At 39.6% G+C, this 23537-nt stretch overlaps 1 protein-coding gene and 1 pseudogene across 1 annotated transcript; both read right to left on the bottom strand.

The window, feature by feature from the left end:
* Positions 1-7295: 7295 nt before the first annotated feature.
* On the bottom strand, positions 7296-10990 carry LOC136282958 (enoyl-CoA hydratase, mitochondrial-like). Its single transcript, XM_066171119.1, has 6 exons — positions 10985-10990; positions 10530-10629; positions 9577-9681; positions 8594-8713; positions 8030-8097; positions 7296-7520 (listed from the first exon to the last, which is right to left on the bottom strand). Exons 1-6 carry the CDS (start codon positions 10988-10990, stop codon positions 7455-7457), a joined length of 465 nt encoding a protein of 154 aa, XP_066027216.1. The 3' UTR covers positions 7296-7454.
* Positions 10991-11228: 238 nt separating this feature from the next.
* Positions 11229-12671, bottom strand: LOC136283113 (uncharacterized protein KIAA1958-like; annotated as a pseudogene).
* Between the last annotated feature and the right edge of the window lie 10866 nt (positions 12672-23537).

Genomic DNA, 23537 nt, shown 5'->3' with positions numbered 1-23537 from the left:
TCTTGTGGCAGTGGAAGTCAGTCTCAGCTGAGTGAAGAACAAGTGTCCTCTGAGCTCTTTTATAGCACATTTCTGCAGAACCACGGTGTGACTTACCTATTCCGCGGTATGATGTCTAAACTGACACCTTAGGAGGGGGGCTTCCGAACTTAACATTTGACACAAGAAGCCAACCTCCTAAAATAAAACCAACCTAAGTGATCTGGTGACATTCATGTAACTAGAATTATATACATATGAATAATGGTAACCTGACCAAGTGGAGTCCAATTTGGTCTGTAATCATACGAATGATTACCAAAATCGTACGACACGCGAAGCGGGAGTCCGATTTTTTTAATCACTAGTATGATTACAGACAGAATTGAACGACAAGAAGGAAACTTCAAGACAACAACAGCGAGACAACAGCGCCCGCACATGACGCGTTCTGTTCCCTCATACAGGCATGACGTGTTAACTGTCCCTTTAACGACCCTATTACACTGTCAAATTCCAAGCATGACGTGTATGCTGTCCTGTTGTGCTCAAATCGGCAGGCTGGTGACAACCGAACACTTTCGAGAATATTTTACGGTTTCGATTAAAAAAAAATGATAACAAGGATCTTCGTAGAGAAAGCACGAATAGCCAAGATCAGAATGTTCTAATAGAAACTCCTCAAATATACTCCGGTTTAAGTCCTCGGGTCTCAAATAAAAAGACTTATTCACTTACCACCATATCTTGCCATGTCAAAATAGACCCTCAAAGGGTTTCCACTTTTCTCGGGGTCGATCCAATACTCCCCGTCTCCTTTGGAGTGTCAAGAGTCCAGAATTTCTTTACAGGAGAAGGCCGGATGAGCAGAATTCCAGCCTCGTTTATCGACATCGGGAGAGGGAAGAATAATAATTTGGAACTAGGAGAGGATCACACTTAGAAACAAAACACCCCACATAGGTTTTATTCCAAAAGTAGTTCCTTTCGCCTGATCATTAGATAGCTTTTGATAGCATCCTTCAATCTCAAATTAAGAAAATGGAAAAGTTATAAGGAAAGGGAAGAGATCATAAACTTTACATTCTCTGAAAAGCGCTGACCAGAAGTAAGGAATAGGTCACCATTTTTGGCTTGGAAAGAGGGGTGGAGGGGTGAGCGGGTCTTGCGGGTGGGGGGGGGGGAGTCTCCTGGCTTTCAAAGGGAACGGAGGTAGGATCAGTCGTCGCTGAGAGAGTTTAAAGGTGTGACCAAAGAAAATTTACTGACTCGACTTTTTGTGACAACCAAAATGCTGCGACCTTTCCCTCTCCCTCCCCCCCCCCACCCCTACCCAGGTGATAAAAATGTGACTTGTTCCTAAGTTTAAATATCTTAATCGACAGCACCTCTTCCATAATAAGTAAAAAGTAGGTTACGCCTCAAGTTTTCCGGACTTGATTTTTTAGTTTGGTTACTCAGTAGACATTCCTTCTTTGTATCATTAGCATCGGATTTGCTGTTGTAAGATTAGTATTTTTCATCTTGAAGGCATCTCAACTGATCTACAGCTTATTTCGCCGGCGTTTAATGTCTTGGTCACCTCTCAATCATTGAAAATTTAAATTTCTTCGATTGTGACTGGTTACAGTATAAAAACCTGTGTCATGTCTAAAGAGTGGGGAAAAAAACCCTCACCCAATCCCCGAGGGGTTGAAGATCAAAATCTGTATGATTATTTTTTTTATTGTCTGGGAGATTTCCCAGCTAAGCTCGACCTCTCGTGCTAAGCATGGTTTTTCTCAGTGGCTTCCCGCCGTATCAAACAGGTCGTTGAAATTTTCTTGTATCAGTAGTGAACTTTTTCCGAACTGCAAAGTATTCTTTCCCCTTCCTCTGGAATTTTTAGTATTCACACGCAACGCTCGCGATCCGATCAACTAGCCGATCATGTTTAGAGTCCTTCAACTTAACATTGAGGTTGACGTGGTCACTAGTTCAACCTTTTATTTAGAAGGAAGCAGGTGAGAAAATTTAATCGTTATGTACCTCTCAACTTAAATACGTTTTTTGATTAGATGGTTGAATGTATCACGTGCCGTGAATAAAAATGCACTACCTTTCTAGGGTGAAAAAAATTCACTAAGCCCCCGAGGAGAAACAACTTTAACTTTCGACTCTCGCGTGGTAAGGTTGTTCACCGTGAAACTGCAGCAAACGTGTGTGCCAGCCTACGTACAGAAAGTGATTTTTGGCAGTCATATTCGGTTTCGGATGTATGAGAAAATATTTTCAAAAATAAAAATTAAAATAAATGGCCCAACGGGAAACAGTGAGGATTGTTTTCCCTTGCCCCGAAATGGAAACAAAAACAATCTTATAACCTGATGAGTGTAACGGTGCATTTGTCTTTATTTTGCTTTATTCGTTTGTTACTGTTATTCGCACAGTCAAGGGTTGCTTGGTGTACAGATAGACACAACTAACGAACAAAGACTCTCCAGAAATCGCCGTTTGTGCCAACATTGGGAGCGGACTTATCATCACATTCCATTTTTCTGAGGTCGCCAACGTCATCCAGTTGGACCCTAAGTTGATGACCGTTTTTTATCAAGACGGGATACCGGTATAGCCTCTTTTGATCTTCACCATGTCCCCACTTTCCAACTCTCCACTTAATTTCGGACTCTCCACTTACTTGTCGACCCCAATCTTTGCAATTGCCAGCTAACTCGGAATTGCCATCCAACGTCACTCTCACAAACGAACCACAGGCGTCCGGTTGCTCTTCTGTCTGACCGCTGAAGTACCGGACCACAGCTTCGCCTGAGCTGTTGGAAGCTGTGACCACGTGGAATGTGCGTCCCTGTTTCTTGTGGCAGTGGAATCTCAGCTGAGTGAAAGACAAGTGTCTTCTGAGCTCTTTCATGGCACTTTTCTGCAGAACCATGTGTGACTCACCTATTCCACGGTATGTTTAAATTGACACCTTAGGAGAGGGACTTCCGAACTCAACATTTGACACCAGAAGCCAACCTCCTAAAATAAAACAAACCTAGATGATCTGGTGACATCCATGTAACTAGAACTTTGGACATATTTAAATAGTAACAGGACCGAGTGGAGTCCAATTGGGTCTGTAATCATACGAGTGATTTACAGAATCGTACGACCGCAAAGCGAGAGTCCGATTTGTTAATCACGAGTATGATTTCAGACAGAATTGGACAACAAGAAGGCCTGTTACCAATTAATCAAAACTATGACAAAATTTGGGAAAGAAACTAGACATTGGTTATAAGTTTTCAGAAAAACCAAAAACAACAGTTCACTCGGCGAAATGCGAGATAACAGCGCGCGCACATGACGCGTTCTGTCCCCTCATACAGGCATGACGCGTTAACTGTCCCTTTAACGGTCCTATTACACTGTTCATTTACAAATATGACACGTACACTGTCCTATTAGTGTTCAAATCGGCCGGCTGATGATAACCAATCACTTTCGAGAATTCTGCTGTAGTTTTGATTCAAAACATAATAAGGATCTTGGTAGAGAAAGCAAGAATAGCCAAGACCAGAACGTTCCAATGACAACTCTACCAAGTCAAATATACTCCTGTTGAAGTCCTCGTGTCTCAAAAAAAATCCATTCTCTTACCACCATATCTTGACATGTCACAATAGACCTTCAAAGGGTTTCCACTCTTCTCTGGGTCGATCCAATACTCCCCGTCTCCTTTGGAGTGTCCAGAGTCCAGAATTTCTTTACAGGAGAAAGCCGGATGAGCAGAATCCCAACCTCGTTTATCTGCATAGGAAAAGGGAAGAATAATCATTTGGAACGAAAAGAGGATCAATCTAAGAAACAAAACACGCCACAGAGGTCTTATTCCATAAGTAGTTCCTTTCGCGTAGCTCTTGATTTTGGAAATTTAAATTTAAACTAAGAAAATGGAAAATCTATCATTATAAGGAAAAGGAAGAGATTTTAAACTTCATATTCTCTCGGGAAAGATTATAAATGGATGTACACTTGACACGAGAGAGCTCTGAAAAGCGCTAATTAGAAGTAAGTCAAGTCATTTTTGACTTGGAAAAAGGGGGTGGGAGGGGTGGCAGGGTCTTGGGGGGGGATAACATTGTTTTCAAAGGGAATGGAGAGGGGATCAGTGGTCGCTAACAGAGTGGAACTAAAGAAAATTGGCGGCCAATGAGGAAGATCGATAGAATAATTCGGAACGTTATGGAAGGATCAGGAAACCTTTTTTTGTGACAACCAAAATACTCCGACCCTTCATACCCCCCCCCCCCTCCCACCTCCACTAACGTTTCCATAATGTTAAGCACTTTACTCAACAGTACCTCTTCCATAATAAGTAGAACGTGGGTTACGCCTAAAGTTTTCCGGACTTGATTTTTTGGTTTGATTACTCAGTTGACATTCCTTCTTTGCATCATCGGATTTGCTGTTGTAAGATTGGCAGTTTTTATCTTGAAGGCATCTCAATCCACAGGTTATTTCGTCAGCATATAATGTCGTGGTGATGTGACCAATTAGCTCAAATCCTTGAAAAACAACACAATCGCGTTTCATGTTCTCATCACTCAGTTTATTTTGGATACTTTAATAATACAGTTTATGTGTGGTTAATTACCCTGTCTCAAGAAGTCATCTTGATTCTTGATATCGTACAAAGGTAAAATTGAAGAAGCCCTGAGAGATATGAGAGTTGCGCGTAGAAAGTTCCCGTTGTTTTTACCCGATTTTGGGGCGATCTTATATTTTTTTTAGAGCGAACTGCTGTGGCCAACAAAGTATAAAGGGGGAAGAATGGAAATTTACTACAGGATTGCAAGAATGTCACAGAGCCATATTTGGGGGGGGGGGGGATCATGTAAAGTTTATATTGACACAGCCAAAATCTGTGTCATCCGATCCGAGTTTTCGCTCATGGCAGTTGAAACATTCACATCCCGTCGGAAAAAAAATATCACTGTGTTGGAAGGTATAACACATTCACGTGTTACCTTCAACTCTTTCTGAAAGCCACAAGAAACAAAGCAACACCGCTCAACAGAACGGGACAGAAATGGAAACCAACTAGATGTCCTGTCATCCTGTAATTTGAGAAAGAAAGAAAAACAGATGACAAATGTTGCCCTTCTCCCTTCTTAGATGCAACAAATAGTTTTGATTGTGAATTTAGGGTTTTGCTAATTACACTTTGTCTGACTCAGCGAAAGAATACGAGCGCTATTTTAAACTACCAAGTCATACAAAGGAATCTTTCCTGTTAAGGATTAATTCTTGTCCGCTGACTTGCACAAGTTACTCACCCGATAGTAAGTAAATACATCGAGTTTCTCACTCACACTCACCTTCCTTTTCTTACTTCTCCTCGACTTTTCTTCTCACGTTTATGGGGTAGTGAAGGTCTTTTGTATATATACTTCTCACTCAAACGTATTTGTCGAAGTGGCTGACTATTCAAGATTTATGTTGTTATCAAAGTTAGAGCGCAGTCTTCTTCTGAAGTTTAAATTAACCAATTTCTCCAAATTGAATGACTTGGTTACTCCTTGCACAAGTTACTCACCCGATAGTAAGTAAATACATCGAGTTTCTCACTCACACTCACCTTCCGTTTCTTACTTTTCCTCGACTTTTCTTCTTACGTTTATGCGGTAGTAATGGTCTTTTGTATATATACTTCTCACTCAAACATATTTATCGAAGTGGCTGACTATTCAAGATTTATGTTGTTATCAAACTTAGAGAGCAATCTTCTTGAAACCAGTATATTCTTACCTTCAGTTTCCTTCCACTCCTCTCGTATTTTTGTATCGAAAAGCTCTTTTTTCAACTTTTTATACAATTTTAATGAAACTTGAGACAATGATTAAAAGAAAAAAATAGAAACAGCTTAAGAACCCACACATAAATTATGCATCAGTCAACTTTGCACGAAGTACTGATCACGACTTGGGATTAGCGTTTCTTTACATTTGAGTAAAGCGTGGGGGCATTTAATTAGAAACAAACCTAGATTAATTGGATTGTTTTTATTATCCGGATTTCTTTTCTCAATTAGTCGCATTCAGGATACAGAGAAACTTTTTCCCATCAAACAAAGCTAAATTCGCCTAATGAAAACTGAAAGAACCACAGGATGTGATTTCAAGGTTAAAAGTTTTTGTCAGTGATGAAACTGACAGGATTCCTTCTCACGTTTTAACTCGTACATTTATGACTCACAATGTGTTGGTATATCTGTTGTACCATACATGTTTTTGTGTGTTCCTGTTTTGCATCCGTGTTAGTTAAATCTGATAACCGAAGCCAATATGTTAAGAAACATATTTCTTTCAATGCTCTAATTATCATCTCATCTTTTGCACTCTAGCTACCCTGCTAATATTGTTTACTCTCGCTTCCAGACAATTCTAATACAGACACCTGGCAAGGTTGATAAATTAAGCGACTAACTGACTGTAGGGGAAACAATGAGTTTTGTTTCCACTGCGGGTCAAGGGAAAGCAATTCTCACTGTTTCCCATGGGGCCAGTCACTTTGATTTTAATTTTCAAAAGTGTTATGACTGCTAAAATATTATTTTTTAGAAAGTTGGTTTGATTCACGGCTCGCGACTTGTTCTCCTCCAATCAGAAAACCTATTTGAGCTGAGAGGTACATAACGATTAAATTTTCACAACTGCTTTCTTAATTTAAGGTTGAACTAGTGCTAAGGAAATTGACCACGCCAACCTCAACGTTAAGTTCAAGGATCTAAACATGATTGGCTAGTTGGTCGAATCACGTGCGTCAAGCGTGAATACAAACATTCCAGAGAAAGTGTAATAGTACGCTTAGTTTGCACTTCGCAAAAAAATTCACGAAAACCATGAAAATCATGCCCTGCACAAAAGGTCGAGGCTAGCTGGGAAACCTCCTGGACCGAAAAAGAAAAAACAATTATCATATAGCCATTGAACCTTAAGGCAATTTAAACAAGGTGCCTTACAGCAAATAAAATCCATTTCTTCCAAGAATTTGATTCAAAACGAAAGGAAATTGAACAGAGAGGAAACAAGTCGAAAACTTGGTTTGTCTTGGATTAATTTTCCAGAAAGTTTACTGAAGAGGCGTCATCTGGGGCGTCAGTTAGTTTTCCTGACTCGAGTCTTATTAACATATCGAACTGTGCAGAACTTAAATCTATACTCGCCCCAGTTCCAATGTTTACCCCACCGTATCCGTTCAACAGATGAGCGAACGAACGAAAAATGACTATGATTTTACTTTATTTATTTTATTTTTTCTATCAATTTCGCCAGTAAAGTTTTTTTTTTTTTTGGAGAAAATTCATGCTGAGTGTTTTCATTGCCCTTCACACAATTTTATATAAGCTTTCATTATTCTTTCACCTGCCCTAACAATCCCACACAACAATCCAAAGTTCTCGAAAGCTACGACTTTCCGAAAAATAACAGATACTAATTGTCCGTGAATTCGGCTTTTCGTTTCTCTACAAAAGCTGTCATCCCTTCCTTTCGATCGTCCTGCGAAATAAAAGAAAAGGAGAAATTTTTCCTTCGGGAAAGTTTCATCGCAAGTCCATACAAATTCAGTACACTGTTATTCATCACCATGGTAACAGTCGAACAGACGAGGTAAGTTTCTAGAGAAACTGTGGTGTTGCGGCAGGCGGGGTATCACAAATATTATTTACATCAAAAGCGTTGATAATGTAAAAATGGCCACCATAGAGAGTTTCTAAAGCTAACGTTCCTAGCGTTAGCCTTTCGTCAGAGCGAATAGAGGAATTGTGGGTTGTGTGTAGTTTACATGCAGAGAGATGGAGCAACGCTTTTAGCGGGAACATAAGAACATTTTTATATTTTAATCCAAACTTTCTTCGGTTGCGCTGAAGACGTGAAGTATTCAGTGTATTGCTCTAAATCAGAGAGAGTAGGTGATATGTTTTCGGGAAATGGTTAAGTGGCTTTACCACTTTGTATTGCAATTGCCGTTTTCTTTCAAGTGTAAAAGCCGATCAATATTAACTTACTGTTGAAAATGTTGAGTGAAACATTCTTTTCTCAAAACGCAGTCCTTCTGCCAGTGACATCTCGTAGCCTAAACAAAAAGACATTTGGGAAATTCAACCATCTACGGAATGCAACGACCATAAATTGTTCTTGCATGCATTTCTTGTAATCTGTTAAACTTTTGGACTCAAGCAGGTCAGTCATGATGATTTATATCCCGAGGCAACAAAACCCTACGCGAGATCAAGTTCCTCTCTGCTTAACTTGCGCAAAAATCTAAAATCATTTTCTCAGTTTGCTTCAATTAAGATGATGGCTTAGAAACAATCAATTTTACTCTTGTGAATGGAAGTACGTCATGATGTTTTGGGCTATTTCGGTAACTAGAAAAAAGATAGTTTCGCTGTAGAACAGTCAAATAGGATAGGTAACTGTTTTGAAGTTGACTGGTAAACCAACAAGAAACGGCTAGCGATGGACAAGATCAACACCGACTTCAGTTGACATAAAATCTTGCGAATAATCGAGGTATAACTCATGACAGGAAACAGTCAATCGGACGGTTACAACTGACAGCGCAATACCTGTGTTGACAGCTTCTTTGGCGATCTGTACGGCAATCTTCGACAAGGATGATATTTTTGCAGCTGTCTTGATAGCTTCATCTACGAGCTCTTCTGCGGGGAAGACTTTACTAACCAGGCCTAAGAAAAAATGAAAGTTTTGAAGTCTGCAATTTGAATTTAGATCTAAGTGAAGAAAAATCTCGAGAATGAGTGCGCAATGCCCCACCTGACAAAGCCGACGCCAATAATTCTCATACGTTTATGCAGTTTTATCACAGGAGTACATGCCCCAAGTTCATTCTTTTATTAACCCTTAAACCTAACTGAACTATTTGAGGTAACGCGGCCTTAACTGCGACTTTTTGAAAAAAGTATATCGAGCAAATGTACTTGAATCAAAACGAAGAGAAAGGTTGGCGCAAATAACATTTGCCGAGAGCTTTTAATAAGAGAGGAGAGTACTGAAGACATACAAGTTTACGTAAACTCTAAAAAACGTCTTCGGAAGAGTGCGGACATCTTCGGAAGTGAACGGTTCCTTCGCGGAAATGCTAACAAACAGAAGGGAAAAATCTACGCCTTTAACTCAAATTTTGCAGGCTTACACAAGTGTTTAGCATAAAACAGTGTGTCTCCGTTGCAGTCCTCGATGATGTGGAAGAAGTGTACACATTTCTCAATAATTTGTGTGAGAATTTCCTTGTGCCACCGGGAAGACTTACGATGCTAAGTACCTTCCTCCTTGACGCTTTAACCCCCAAGATCTGATTGTTAATTCTCCCCTCTAGCTGCTACACATTTCCTTTTTAATTAGTTACGAGAATTTGACGTTAGATCAATAACAAATTTGAACTGAGAAGTTTAAATATTCTCATTACCCGTTTGCTGGATGATGTATGTTTATTACAGGGAGAAGTTGCATGTTGATCAATTTTGTAAGGTAAAGAGGTAATGATGAACAACCGGTCAAAAATAGGAGCTAAATTGAAAGGAACATGGACCTGATTTCTGTGCATCTTCTGCTGAAATAGGATCTCCTGTGAGTATCATTTCCATAGCCAGGGACTTCCCAACAGCTCTTGGAAGTCGCTGTGTACCACCAGCACCTAAAAAAATGAAAGCAATCTTCGAGTTAGTTGCAACTTTAAGCACAAACTTAAATTTAAACTTGACACAGTTAACCCTTTAATTCCCAGATCAAATTTGTAGTTTTACTTATTGTAAACCATACAACTCTTATAATTTTAGTTTCAGAAATTTAATATTGGGTCAACTAATTATCCCCAAATTGAAATTTTTCTTTACTCTCACCACTTATCTGGTTAATTTTGTATTAATAGTGTAAAGAGAAATTCTGTCTTGGTCACTCATGGGAGTTAAAGGGTTAAAGAACATAAAAGCAGCAATATAAGAGAGTCTAGAATAAAAAAAATTTCCATTTAATAAAAAGCCATCTTACTCCTATGATCTTTCCTGGTTACGAGTCTTTACTTCGCCAAATTACATCACTTTTTTTTAAGTTAGAGCTTAAGTTTAAAGTTTAAAGTTTAAATCTTTGACCCCAAAGAGTGACTAGCATCTAGTTTCTCCCTATAACATCACCCCTGAATCAAACATTAAAGTCATAAGAATAAAGGAAATGATCATCAATCAAACAAGCTCTTGATTGTTAAACAAATTCTCCTTGTCAGCACATTAGGAAACGTATGGAGAAAAGTATGGAGAACTTGCAGACTGATGTTCGGTTGTAAAGGGCTAATGACTAATACTCCTCAGAAGTATAAAAAAAATCTTGGAAAGGAGAAGACATCATTTTCATTTTCTTCATCTGCTATCCTGTAGCTTATTTCTGCTCTCTGATGTTTTAATCAGTGGAAGTCAGTGGAATATATTATATTTTCTTATTGTGCAAACTGATAAAGTTGTTTCTGTGGGTAATTTATGTGTGCCATACCTGGAATAGTTCCAAGCAAAATCTCTGGTTGACCAAACTTAGCTTTGTTTCCAGCATAAATGATATCACACATGATGGCTGACTCACATCCTCCTTCAAGCTGTGAAGAAAGTATTGTACAACTTACTTCAATCGAGCAACAACGAAAAAAGACAAACTTTGTTTGCTACCCTTAATAACACAATGACAGCTACAAGAAAATCTCTTGATTATTGGACAATCTGTGCACTGAGCTGGTGATTTGCACCAGTAACCGAGACCACTGGCATCTCATTCAAAATAATATTTTGGACATATTAATAATGGTAATTGAACTGAGTGGAGTGCAATTTGGGCTGAAATCATACGCGTGATTTCAAAATCGAACGAGCGCACAGCGCGAGTTCGATTTGAAATCACAAGTATGATTTCAGACCAAAATTGCACGACACGAGGTTCAATTACCACTTTATTACATCCATTTTGAAATCACCCAAATACAGGACTTGGTCAATTCGAATGTTTTATTGATGCAGTACTGAGCCGGTTTTTAAATAAAAAGCGGAACCGGAAATGCAAAACAGAAAGACTTTGACGTCATGTGTCAAATACTTAGTCAAGCGTATCAAAAGAAAGACAACTTTCATTCAAGAAATTCGAGAAGTCCTCAATAACTCAGAAAAATAGTGAAGCGTTAACGTTCAGTCCTCGTCGTCTGACTCAATGATGTAAGCTCTTCTGTGGTCGGGGTGGAGAATTCTGGCTGTCTCTAGAGAAGAAATTGAAGGTGCAGCCTGTGTAATTCTGCGATGGAACGGGAGCAGCACAACTGAAGGCTTCCATGCGGTACTGAGACTGCAACGGAAAACGTGGTGGAAATCCTGAAAATTCAGCCTGCTGAAAACCAGGATTGGAGCCCATGGCCTGATGCATTTGGCCTTGTCGTTGGACGTGATAAATAGGAACCAGAGGTGTTCGTTTATGTTGGACTGCAATCTCTTGATTTGAGGCTTCATTTGCAGTGTTTTGGCGGGAGACTTCGTTTGCTTGATTTTCGTTTGACACTTCTTTATATCCACTGATAATGTGAGACAGTTCTTTCCTGTGATTCTCGTCTATTTCATCGTAGTCGTCTAACGAAGATTCACGTGCATGGCCTGTTATTTCACAGATAACATTGCGCGGTTGACCAGACTTCTTCAGTTTTGATACCAATGTTTTCCTCATGCTGTGGTTCGTCAGCTTCTTATTCGTCCTGAGACAGGAGGCCATGGATTTCATTAAATTGCCGATGGTGTTTTGTCCCATTCGAACTTTGGTGTACCAAACATCTGCTGATTTAGGACGATTTATGATGCTAAGATAGAGTGGCCCTGTGTTCTTCATTCCTTCGGGTCGCTTGGACAACCAAAGCTTGAATAGCCGCACTGGATCGCTTTTTCCGCCATCGGTACTGAACATTGCCTGTGGTGTTGTTCTTCGCCTGATGGTGAGACCACCGCTCCGCGTTTTAGTGGGACCTTCCCTGAACTCAACAACTTCAGTTCCATCTTCTCGCTGTCTTATAATTACGTCTTCCACGTATGCATCGTAGTGTTCTTGGCGACCACGAAATCCCAGTTGTTCTGTCAAATTTTTGAAGTTGACATTGGTCAAGACCTTTCCATTAAAATCACCCAACTGACCTTTTTTCCCACAGGGCTGACTCTTCTTCAGATGTGATTGGCTGAGCTTTGTTGGGTCTCTTTCCCTTTCCTTGTTGACGTAGGGAAATTGCTTTCGCATTGAGGATTTCTTGTGAGGAGTGAAACTCTCTCGATCGCACGATGCTCAATGGATAGTTCTTCTCCTTTAGATACCGTTCAATGGCACTCTGCATGATTTTGAGGGATTCTGGCTCGTAGTCATCTCCGTCCTTTTTTTTCACCTCGGCGTAAAACTTACTCAAGACCTTGTCAAGTTTTTCAGGCGCCATTGTTTCGATGGAGACATATTCAAGATGGCGGCATTGACACCAGCTTCTGAAAACATTCATCCATTGTTTTGTGGAGCGGGACGTATTTTTATTCGAAGCGACAGACTTAAGCTCCTGTATTTCATCGCTTGAAATGATAGGAAATCTTGAAACATCTAACTCTTGTGGTGGCTTTTGATTTTCTTCGTTTGTTGCTGACTCGGTGGACTCGGGATTGTGCGGATTTTGAGCTTGAGAGGGTAGAAAATCGTCAAAATATTCACCAAAATGTACACGAAAAGTGGGAAAGTCCCTGGAATGTTGGTCTTCAGCCTGAAAGATCTCATTGTCATCATTCAAAAACTGGAAAATATTAAATTCATCCATTTTGGGGGGGGGGGGGGGGGGAAATAAGAGTTTTGGAAACAAAAGTTGCAAAATTTGCGAAATGATACTCTTTGTCTTTCATTTTCCTGCAATTTGATTGGTTACTTTAAACAAGCCTTGAAATCTGATTGGTTGTTTTGTTTTAAGTGTAACTTCCTCATTGGCTGGAAAAAAGATGCGATTTAGAGCAAAAAATGGTGCGATTCGAATAAATCGCACCAATTAGAGCCAATCAGATCACAGGGACCACCAGTGATTTCAAAATGGATGTAATAAATAATGGTAACAGGACCGAGTGGAGTCTAATTTGGACTGTAACCATACGAGTGATTAACAAAATCGTAGGACCGCAAAGCGGGAGTCCGATTTGTTAATCACAAGTATGATTTCAGACAGAATTGGACAACAAGAAGGCCTGTTACCAATTAATCAAAACTATGACAAAATTTGGGAAAGAAACTAGACATTGGTTATAAGTTTTCAGAAAAACCAAGAACAACAGTTTACTCGGCGAAATGCGAGACAACAGCGCGCGCACATGACGCGTTCTGTCCCCTCATACAGGCATGACGTGTTAACTGTCCCTTTAACTGACCTATTACACTGTCCAATTACAAGTATGACGCGTATACTGTCTTGTTGTGCTCAAATCGGCCGGCTGGTGATAACCAATCGCGTTGGAGAATTTTGTTACAGTTTCGATTAAAAAACATAACAAGGATCTTTGTAGAGAAAGCACGAATAGCCAAGATCAGAATGTTCCAATAGAAAGTGCTCCAAGTCAAACATACTCCAGTTTAAGTCCTGGTGTCTCTGAAAAAAGACTTATTCACTTACCACCATATCTTGACAAGTCACAATAGACCCTCAAAGGGTTTCCACTCTTCTCGGGGTCGATCTAATACTCCCCGTCTCCTTTGGAGTGTCCAGAGTCCAGAATTTCCTTACAGGAGAAGGCCGAATGAGCAGAATCCCAGCCTCATTTTTCTACATCGGAAGAGGGAAGAATAATCATTTGGAACGAGGAGAGGATCAAACTTAGAAACAAAACAGCCCACATAGGTCTTATTCCAAATGTAGTTCCTTTCGCGTGATCATTAGATAGCTTTTGATTTTGGAAATATTTGTAGGATCCATAGCATCCCTCAATCTCAATTTAAGAGAATGGAAAAGTTATAAGGAAAGGCAAGAGATCATAAACTTTATATTCTCTGAAAAGCGCTGAGGAGAAGTATGGAATAGGTCACCATTTTTTGCTTAGAAAAAGGGGGTGGGAGGGGTAGGAGGGTCTTACCGGGGTGGGGGGGGGGGGTATCCTGGTTTTCAAAGGGAACGGAAAGGGGATCAGTCGTCGCTGACAGACCTTAAAGGTTGGACCTAAATTGAAAATTGATTTGAAAATTGACTGACTCGATTTATTGTGACAACCAAAATGCTGTGACCTTTCCTTCCCCCTCTTCTCCCCTTTCTACCCAGGCGATAAAAATATGACTTGTTCCTAAGGTTAAGCACCTTACTCAACAGTACCTCTTCCTTAATAAGTAGAACGTGGGTTACGCCTCAAGTTTTCCGGAACTTGATTTTTTAGTTAGGTTACTCAGTTGACATTCCTTCTTTGCATCACTAACATCGGACTTGCTGTTGTAAGACTGGCATTTTTCATCTTGAAGGCATCTCAATCCACGGCTTATTTCTTCAGCGTATAATGTCTTGGTGATATGACCAATTAGCTCAAATCCTAGAAAAACAACACAATCGTGTAATATTTTATTATCATACAGTTTACTTTGGATACTTTCATAATACAGTATGTGTGTAGTTGTTCACCCTGTCTTAAGAAGTCATCTTGATTCTTGATATCGTGCACAGGTGAATATGAAGAAGCCCTAAGAGTTATGAGAGTTGTGCGTAGACAGTTCCCGTTGTTTTTACCCGATTTTGGGGCAATCCCATGTTTTTTTTAGGAGGATTTGTTGTGGCCAACAGAGTATAAAGAGAGATCGGAAGTGTAGAAAATTGACTGCCAAAGAGGGGATCGTAAGATTGTTACAGAGCCTTATGGGGGGAGGGATCATGTAAAGTTTATCGTTATCAGTAAGTTATATTATATTGAATTGGCGAGTTTTCGCCCATGGCAATTGACGCGTTCATATCCCGTCGGAAAAAAAATATCACGGTTTTATAACAGAGGCATAACACATTCACGTGTTACCTTCAACTCTCTCGAAAACCTCGTCCCTGCTCAAGTCAATGCGGGCCGACGAACTGAAAGCCACAAGAAATACAGCAACACCACTCTACAGAATGGGACAAAAATGGAAACCAACTAGATGCCCTCTCATCCTGTAATTGGAGAAAGAAAGAAAAACAGATGACAAATGTCGCGCTTCCCCTTTTTTGATGCAACAAATAGTTTTGACTGCGAATTTAGGGTTTTAATTACACTTTGTCTGACTCGGCGAAAGAATACGGAGGGCTTTTTAAACTACCAGCTCACATAAAGGAACCTTCCCTGCTAAGGATTAAAACTTGTCCGCTGGCTTGCAAAAGTTACTCAACTCAGTGTCGAAATGATAAACGGTTCAGCTAGCTGTACTTTGGTTCAGTGACTTGACACAACCGAGAGTAGTGTGAAATAGCTAAAGCTATCGGCAAATGGTTGATAGTAGGCCGTAATGGCTTAGTAACGCATCAACCTACTCAAAGGAAAGTGAAATGGTTTAGCGTGACGACAAAAGCTTTAGTACAAACCGAAACCGAAATGGTTTAGTGTTACAGCAGTTGGTTTACGCCGTAACAGCCAAAAATACAAAAGTGAAATGAATAAGTCAAGCTTGAAATGAAACAGTCTATGTGGGGTCTTACGTCACAATCCTATAGTTTTTATAGTTTTTAAGCGCCCTCTAGTTGCAGTTTGGCCGTCTTAAAGCAATGAATCACTTAATCACGTTTCCTAGCGATAGTTCTGAATGTCTAGACTGTAAGTGTGCTGTCGCGTAAAATGATGCATTTTATCTGAACTTTTGTCTTTCCTTTTATTTCAGATTCTTATTTTATCTTGAGGTAGTCAAATGGAGAATTCTTCCCATGGTTAGGCGTAAAGCCGGTAAGGATTAAATTAAAAACAAGAAAAATGAGCGGACAATCCTCTCTCGACAATTAGTTAAATTTAACAAACATGAGTCACAGCGCTTATTCGTTTACGGTATTTTTTCATAAACAATCGAGCAAATCTGCACGCGAGTCATCAGCATTGTATCACTGACAGAACACAGATACCACTGGTTTTTAAAAATGCAATGTCCAGTCTCAACCTCCTAGAGAGATTGTTGGACTTCCTGACACAGAGACCTTCGATATGGTAGGACAACTCCCTCTGTATGGAATGACGATTATTTTAGCCTCCTAATTGTAAACTACATGTGGTATGAAAAGAGCCCTTACATAACCTACCCTGGTCCGCCACAACGGCAACGTTTTCTTCCAAGGGGCACATGACGTTGCTGATATCGAGATTTGAGTCGACTGAAAACCCGAAGGAAAAGGAGCTTATGGGTGCTAAAAGCATAATATAATTTTTGACTTGTGTGAAGCTCTGAACAATGAACACGATAAAAAAAGTAATATATATATATATATATATATTGCCCGGTTATTATGTTTGATGTAAACCTCCCAATCATTGAAAAGTAAAATTCTTTCGATTGTGATTGGTTACAGTATAAAAACTCGTGTCATGTCTAAAAAGTGGAAAAAATCCTTCCTCAATCCCCGAGGGGTTGAAGGTCAAAATCTCTATGATTACTTTTTTTGTTGTCCGGGAGATTTCCCAGCTAGCTTCGGGTCGTTGAAATTTTCTTGTTTCAGTAGTGAATTTTTTTCGAACTGCAAAGTATTCTTTCCTTTTCCTCTGGAATTTTTAGTATTCACGTGCGACGCTCGCGATCCGATCAACTACCCAATCTTGTTTAGAGTCCTTCAACTTAACGTTGAGGTTGACATGGTCACTAGTTAAACCTTTTATTTAAGCAGTTGTGAAAATTTAATCGTTATGTATCTCTCAAATCAAATAGGTTTTTTGATTGGATGGTTGAATATGTCACGCACCGTGAATCAAAATACATTAACTTTCTAGGGTGAACAAAATTCTCTAAGCCCCCGAGGAGACAACAACTTTAACTTTCGACTCTCGCGCGATAAGGTTGTTCACCGTGAAACCGCGGCAAATGTGTGTGCCAGCCACGTACAAAAAGTGATTTTTGCAGTCATATTCGGTTTGGGATGTATGAGCAAATATTTTCAAAAATAAAAATTAAAATAAATGGCCCCACGGGAAACAGTGAGGATTGCTTTCCCTTGCCCCGAAATGGAAACAAAAACAATCTTATAACCTGATGAGTGTAACGGTGCATTTGTCTTTATTTTGCTTTATTCGTTTGTTACTGTTATTCGCACAGTCAAGGGTTGCTTGATGTACATATAGACGAAACTAACGAACAAAGACTCTCCAGAAATCGCCGTTTGTGTCGTTAGTGTTACGGGAGTCATCATCACATTCCATTTTTCTGAGGTCGTCAACGTTATGCAGTTGGATCCTAAGTTGATACTTGTTTTTTCTCATGACGGGATACCAGTATAGCCTCTCTTGATCTTCACCATGTCCCCACTTTCCAACCCGGACCTTTCCACTTACTAGTTGACCCCATTCTTTGCAAATGCCAGTTAACTGGGAATTATCATCCAACGTCAATCTCACAAACGAACCACAGGCGTCCGGTTGCTCATCTGTCTGACCGCTGAAGTACCAGACCACAGCTTCGCCTGAGCTGTTGGAAGCTGTGACCACGTGGAATGTGCGTCCCTGTTTCTTGTGGCAGTGGAATCTCAGCTGAGTAAAGGACAAGAGTCTTCTGAGCTCTTTCATGGCACTTTTCTGCAGAACCATGTGTGACTTACCTATTCCACGGTATGATGTCTCAATTGACACCTTAGGAGAGGGACTTCCGAACTCAACATTTGACACCAGAAGCCAACCTCCTAAAATAAAACAAACCGAAAATAAAACAAACCTAAATGATCTGGTGACATCCATGTAACTAGAATTTTGGACATATTAAATGGTAACAGGACCGAGTGGAGTCCAATTGGGTCTGTAATCATACGAGTGATTTACAGAATCGTACGACCGCAAAGCGGGGGTCCGATTTGTTAGTCACTCGTATCATTATAGACAGAATTGGACGACAAGAAGGCCTGTTACCAATTAGTCAAAACTATGACAAAATTTGAAAAAAGAAACTAGACATCGGTTATACGTTTTCATAAAAACGAAAAACAACAGTTTACTCGGCGAAATGCGAGACAACAGCGCGCACATAACGCGTTCTGTCCACTCACACAGGCATGACGCGTTAACTGTCCTATTAGTGTTCAAAACGGCCGGCTGATGATAACCAATCACTTTCGAGAACTCAGCTGTAGTTTTGATTCAAAACATAATAAGGATCTTGGTAGAGAAAGCAAGAATAGCCAAGACCATAACGTTCCAATAACAACTCTACCAAGTCAGATATACTCCTGTTGAAGTTCTCGTGTCTCAAAAAACAATTCATTCTCTTACCACCAGATCTTGACATGTCACAATAGACCTTCAAAGGGTTTCCACTCTTCTCAGGGTCGATCCAATACTCCCCATCTCCTTTGGAATGTCCAGAGCCCAGAATTTCTTTACAGGAGAGGGCCGGATGAGCAGAATCCCAACCTCGTTTACCTTTGGAGTGTCCAGAGTCCGGAATTTCTTTACAGGAGGCGGCCGGATGAGCAAAATCCCAACCTCGTTTACCTGCTTAAGAAAAAGGAAGAATAATCATTTGAAACGAGGAGAGGATCAAATTAAGAAACAAAACACGCCACAGAGGTCTTATTCCATAAGTAGTTCTTTTCGCGTAATTGTTAGATAGCTCTAGATTTTATAAATCTTTGCAGGATCCATAGCATCTTTCAATTCAAACTAAGAATATGTAAAACCTTTCATTATAAGGAAAAGCAAGAGATTTTTAACTTCATATTCTCTCGGGAAAGATTATACATGTACACGTGACATGAGAGAGCTCTGAAAAGCGCTAATCAAAAGTAAGAAATAGGTCACCATTTTTGACTTGCTCATGGAAAGAGGTGGTGGGAGGGGGAGGAGTCTTAGGGGGGATATCATTTTTTCCAAGGGAATGGAGAGGGGATCAGTTGTCGCTAACAGAGTTTAAAGGTAGGACTAAAGAAAATTGGCGGGCAATGAGGAAGATCGATAGAATAATTCGGAACGTTATGGAAGGATCAGGAAAACTTTATCGTGACAACCAAAATACTCCGAACCTTCATACCCTCCCACCTCCTCTAACTTTTCCATAACGTTAAGCACCTTACTCAACAGTACCTCTTCCATAATAAGTAGAACGTGGGTTACACCTCAGGTTTTCCGGACTTGAATTTTTGGTTTGATTACTCAGTTGACATTCCTTCTTTGCATCACTAACATCGGATTTGCTGTTGTAAGATTGGCATTTTTCATCTCGAAGGCAACTCAATCCACAGCTTATTTCGTCAGCATATAATGTCTTGGTGATGTGACCAATTAGCTCAGATCCTTGAAAAACAACACAATCGCGTTTCATGTTCTCATCTCTCAGTCTATTTTGGATACTTTCATAATACAGTTTCTGTGTAGTTAATTACCCTGTCTTAAGAGGTCATCCTGATTCTTGATATCGTTCAAAGGTGAATATGAAGAAGCCCTGAGAGTTATGAGAGTTGCGCGTAGAAAGTTCCTGTTGTTTTTACCTAATTTTGCGGCGATCTTATATTTTTTTCCAGGGCGAACTGCTGTGGCGAACAGAATATAAAAGAGGAAGAATGAAAATTTACTAACAATGAGGGGAATTGTAGGAATGTCACAAGCCTTATTTGGGGGGTGGGGGGGAAGGATCAAAATCTGTGTCATCCGATCCCAGTTTTCGCTCATGGCACTTGAAACACTCACATCCCATCGGAACAAAATATCACTGTGTTGGGAGATATGACACATTCACGTGTTACCTTCTAGTCGCTCGAAAACCTCGTCCCTGCTCAAGTCAGTGTGCAAAGACGAACTGAAAGCCACAAGAAACAAAGTAACACCACTCAACAGAACGGGACAGAAATGGAAACCAACTAGATGCCCTCTCATCCTGTATTTGAGAAAGAAAGAAAAACAGATAAAAAATGTTGCCCTTCTCCCTTCTTAGATGCAACAAATAGTTTTGATTGTGAATTTAGGATTTTGCTAATTACACTTTGTCTGACTCAGCGAAAGAATACCAGCGCTTTTTAAACTACCAAGTTATATAAAGGAATCTTCCCTGCTAAGGACTAATTCTTGTCCGCTGGCTTGCACAAGTTACTCACCCGATAGTAAGTAAATACATCGAGTTTCTCACTCACACTCACCTTCCTTTTCTTACTTTTCCTCGACTTTTCTTCTCACGTTTATGCGGAAGTCAAGGTCTTTTGTATATATATTCCTCACTCAAACGTATTTATCGAAGCGGCTGACCATTTAAGATTTATGTTGTTGTCAAAGTTAGAGAGCAATTTTCTTCTGAAGTTTAAATTAACCAATTTTCTCCAAATTGAATCACTTGGTTACTCCTTGAAACCAGTATATTCTTACCTTCAGTTTCTTTCCACTCCTCTTGTATTTTTGTATTGAAAAACTCTTTTATCAACTTTTCATACAATTTCAATGAACCTTAGGTAACAATGAAAATTATAGAAATGAATAGGAACAGCTTGAGAACCCTTACATAAATTATGCATGGGTCAGTTTTGCACGAAGTACTGATCACGACTCGACTTTTCTTTCACGTTTATGCGGTAGTAAAGGTCTTTTGTATATATACTTCTCAATCAAACGTATTTATCGAAGTGGCTGACTATTCAAGATTTATGTTGTTATCAAAGTTAGAGAGCAATCTTCTAGAAACCAGTATATTCTTACCTTCAGTTTCCTTCCACTCCTCTCGTATTTTTGTATCGAAAAACTCTTTTATCAACTTTTCATACAATTTTAATGAACTTTGAGACAATGATTAAAAGAAATAAATAGAAACAGCTCAAGAACCCATACATAAATTATGCATCAGTGAACTTTGCACGAAGAACTGATCACGGCTTGAGGTTAGCGTTTCTTTACATTTGAGTAAAGCGTGAGGGCATTTAGCTAGAAACAAACCTAGATTACTCGGATTGTTTTTATCATGTTGTTATCAAAGTTGGAAAGCAATCTTCTTCTTAAGTTTAAATTAGCCAATTTTTTCCAAATTGAATGACTTGGTTCCTCCTTGAAACCAGTATATTCTGACCTTCAGTTTCTTTCCACTCCTCTCCTATTTTTCTATTGAAAAAATCTTTTATCAGCTTTTCATACAATTTTAATGAAACTTGAGACAATAATTAAAAAAAAATAAAAAGAAACAGCTTGAGAACCCCTTTCGTAAATCAAGCAATAGTCAGCTTGGAACGAAGTACTGATCACGACTAACATTTCTGATTAACATTTCTTTACATTCGATTAAAGCGTCGGGGCGTTTCACATTAATAGAAACAAACCTCGATCACTCGGATTTTTCTTTTTTTTCCGAACCTCTTTTCTCTTTCACAAGGATTTCTATGAGTATCGATTGGTCGCATTCGGGATCGATGACAACTTTTTCCCACCAAACAAAGCGAAATTCGCCTAATTAAAAAGAGCTACAGGATGTAATTTCAACAGAGAGAGATGAAAAGTGACAGAATTCCCTCTCACCTTCTAACTCGTACATTTATGAGTCACAATTTGTAGATATATCTGCTGTACCATATATGTATTTCTGCGTTCCTATTTTTGACTCGTGCACGTTAAAATTGGCAACGGAAGCCAATATGCTAAGAAACATTTGTTTCTTCTGATGCACTAATTATTTTCTCATCCTTTGCCCTCTAGCTACCCTTCTAATAGTGTTTACTTTCGCTTCCAAACAATTATAATGTAGACACCTGGCAAAGTTGGTAAAGTAAGTGACTAATGACCGACTCCAAGGGATACCGTGAGTTTTGTTGCCCTGGCAGGGCAAGGTAGAGGAATCCTCACTGTTTCCTGTGGTGCTAGTCACTTTAATTTTTATTTTTTTAAAGTGTTTGTCATACATCCCAACTCGAAAATGACTGCAAAAAATAATTTTTATAGGCAGGCTGGCACACACATTTGCTGCGGTTTCACGGTGTCATGTGAGAGTCGAAAGTCAAGTCGTTGTTTCCTCGGGGGCTCAGTGAAGTTTGTTTGTTTGGGCCGAGTGAATTTTGTTTATCCTAGAAAGTAAGTGTATTTTGATTCACGACTCGCGACATGTTCAGCCCTTCAATCAAAAGACGTATTTAAGTTGGGCATTGTATAAATGTCGCGTTCAGAGCTCTCTACGAGTCAAGAATTATATTATGCTTTTAGCACCCATAAGCTACTTTTCCTTCAAGTTTCAGTCGACCGAAATCCCGATATTAGCGACGTTATGTGCGCCTTGAAAGAAAACGTTTCCGTTGTGGCGGACCGGAGTAGGCTATGTCATACCGCATGTATGTTTACAATTAGAAAATAGTCGTCATTCTATACGAGGGGGTTCTCCTATTAAAGGTTTCTGTATCACAAAGTCCACTGAACTCACACGAGCGAAAATCTCGCTTGGAGGTTGGGACTGGCCATTGCTTGTTTGAAGACCAGTGGCATCTATGTTCTCTCAGTGATGCAATGCCGATGCCTCGATCGCGAGCAGATTTGCTCGATTGTTCATGACAAAATACTGTAAAACAAGTAGTAACTAGAGGTCATAATTCTCGAGAGAGGATTGTTCGATCATTTTTCTAGATTTATATTTAATCCTTACAGGCCTTCGGAAACAAAAGAATAAGATTGATAGAAAAATTGATCCGTCAGTTAAATCGTCAAATTCTCACCTGTACTGATCTGTAAATAACGTCTTTCTGATTTACAATTTACGTTAACAATTCAGTTGATAAAACCAAATTATTTTGTCATACTTCCCCACCGACACAGCACCACTGTTTCTCTAAAAACTTACCCCCTTTATACTTCAGACAAAGTTCCTCGTGCTCTCGAAAACTTGAACGATTTGACTTTGAAATGGATGAAATAACAAATTGTAAGATTTAAAAAACACCTTGCCCTAATATTTATTTATATTCACGCGGAAATCAGTATATTTACATATTCCGTGACCAAACAAAAGGGAAAGTCTATCTCTTCGAACCTTAATTGTTCTTGGAAATACATAAAGCAACATAAACTACTACATAGAAAACCGTGTTTATCTCATTGACTCCTCTAGGATCCGGTGTATGTAAAACTATAACTACATGATAAAAACAGTGAAGCACTGTGGGTAAGCCTACCACAAGGAAGAAGCGAGCGTCAGACATGTGACCTAATTAGATATTTGTGCGCTAAAACGGCTTTACAATCCACAGCTGAGGGTAACGGTGCATTTCTTGTGTTCGTCTCTGTTTTCAGTCTATTCGTTTGAAGAAGTTATTCTCACAGTCAAGGGTTGCTTGGTGTACAGACAGCTCTGAGTTAAACGCAACTAACGAACAGAGACTTTCCAGAA

Source organism: Pocillopora verrucosa, chromosome 8, assembly GCF_036669915.1.
Source record: "Pocillopora verrucosa isolate sample1 chromosome 8, ASM3666991v2, whole genome shotgun sequence".
Lineage (NCBI taxonomy): Eukaryota > Metazoa > Cnidaria > Anthozoa > Scleractinia > Pocilloporidae > Pocillopora > Pocillopora verrucosa.
The sequence above is the reverse complement of the archived record's forward strand: the minus strand, read 5'-3'. Positions and strand labels throughout refer to the sequence as shown.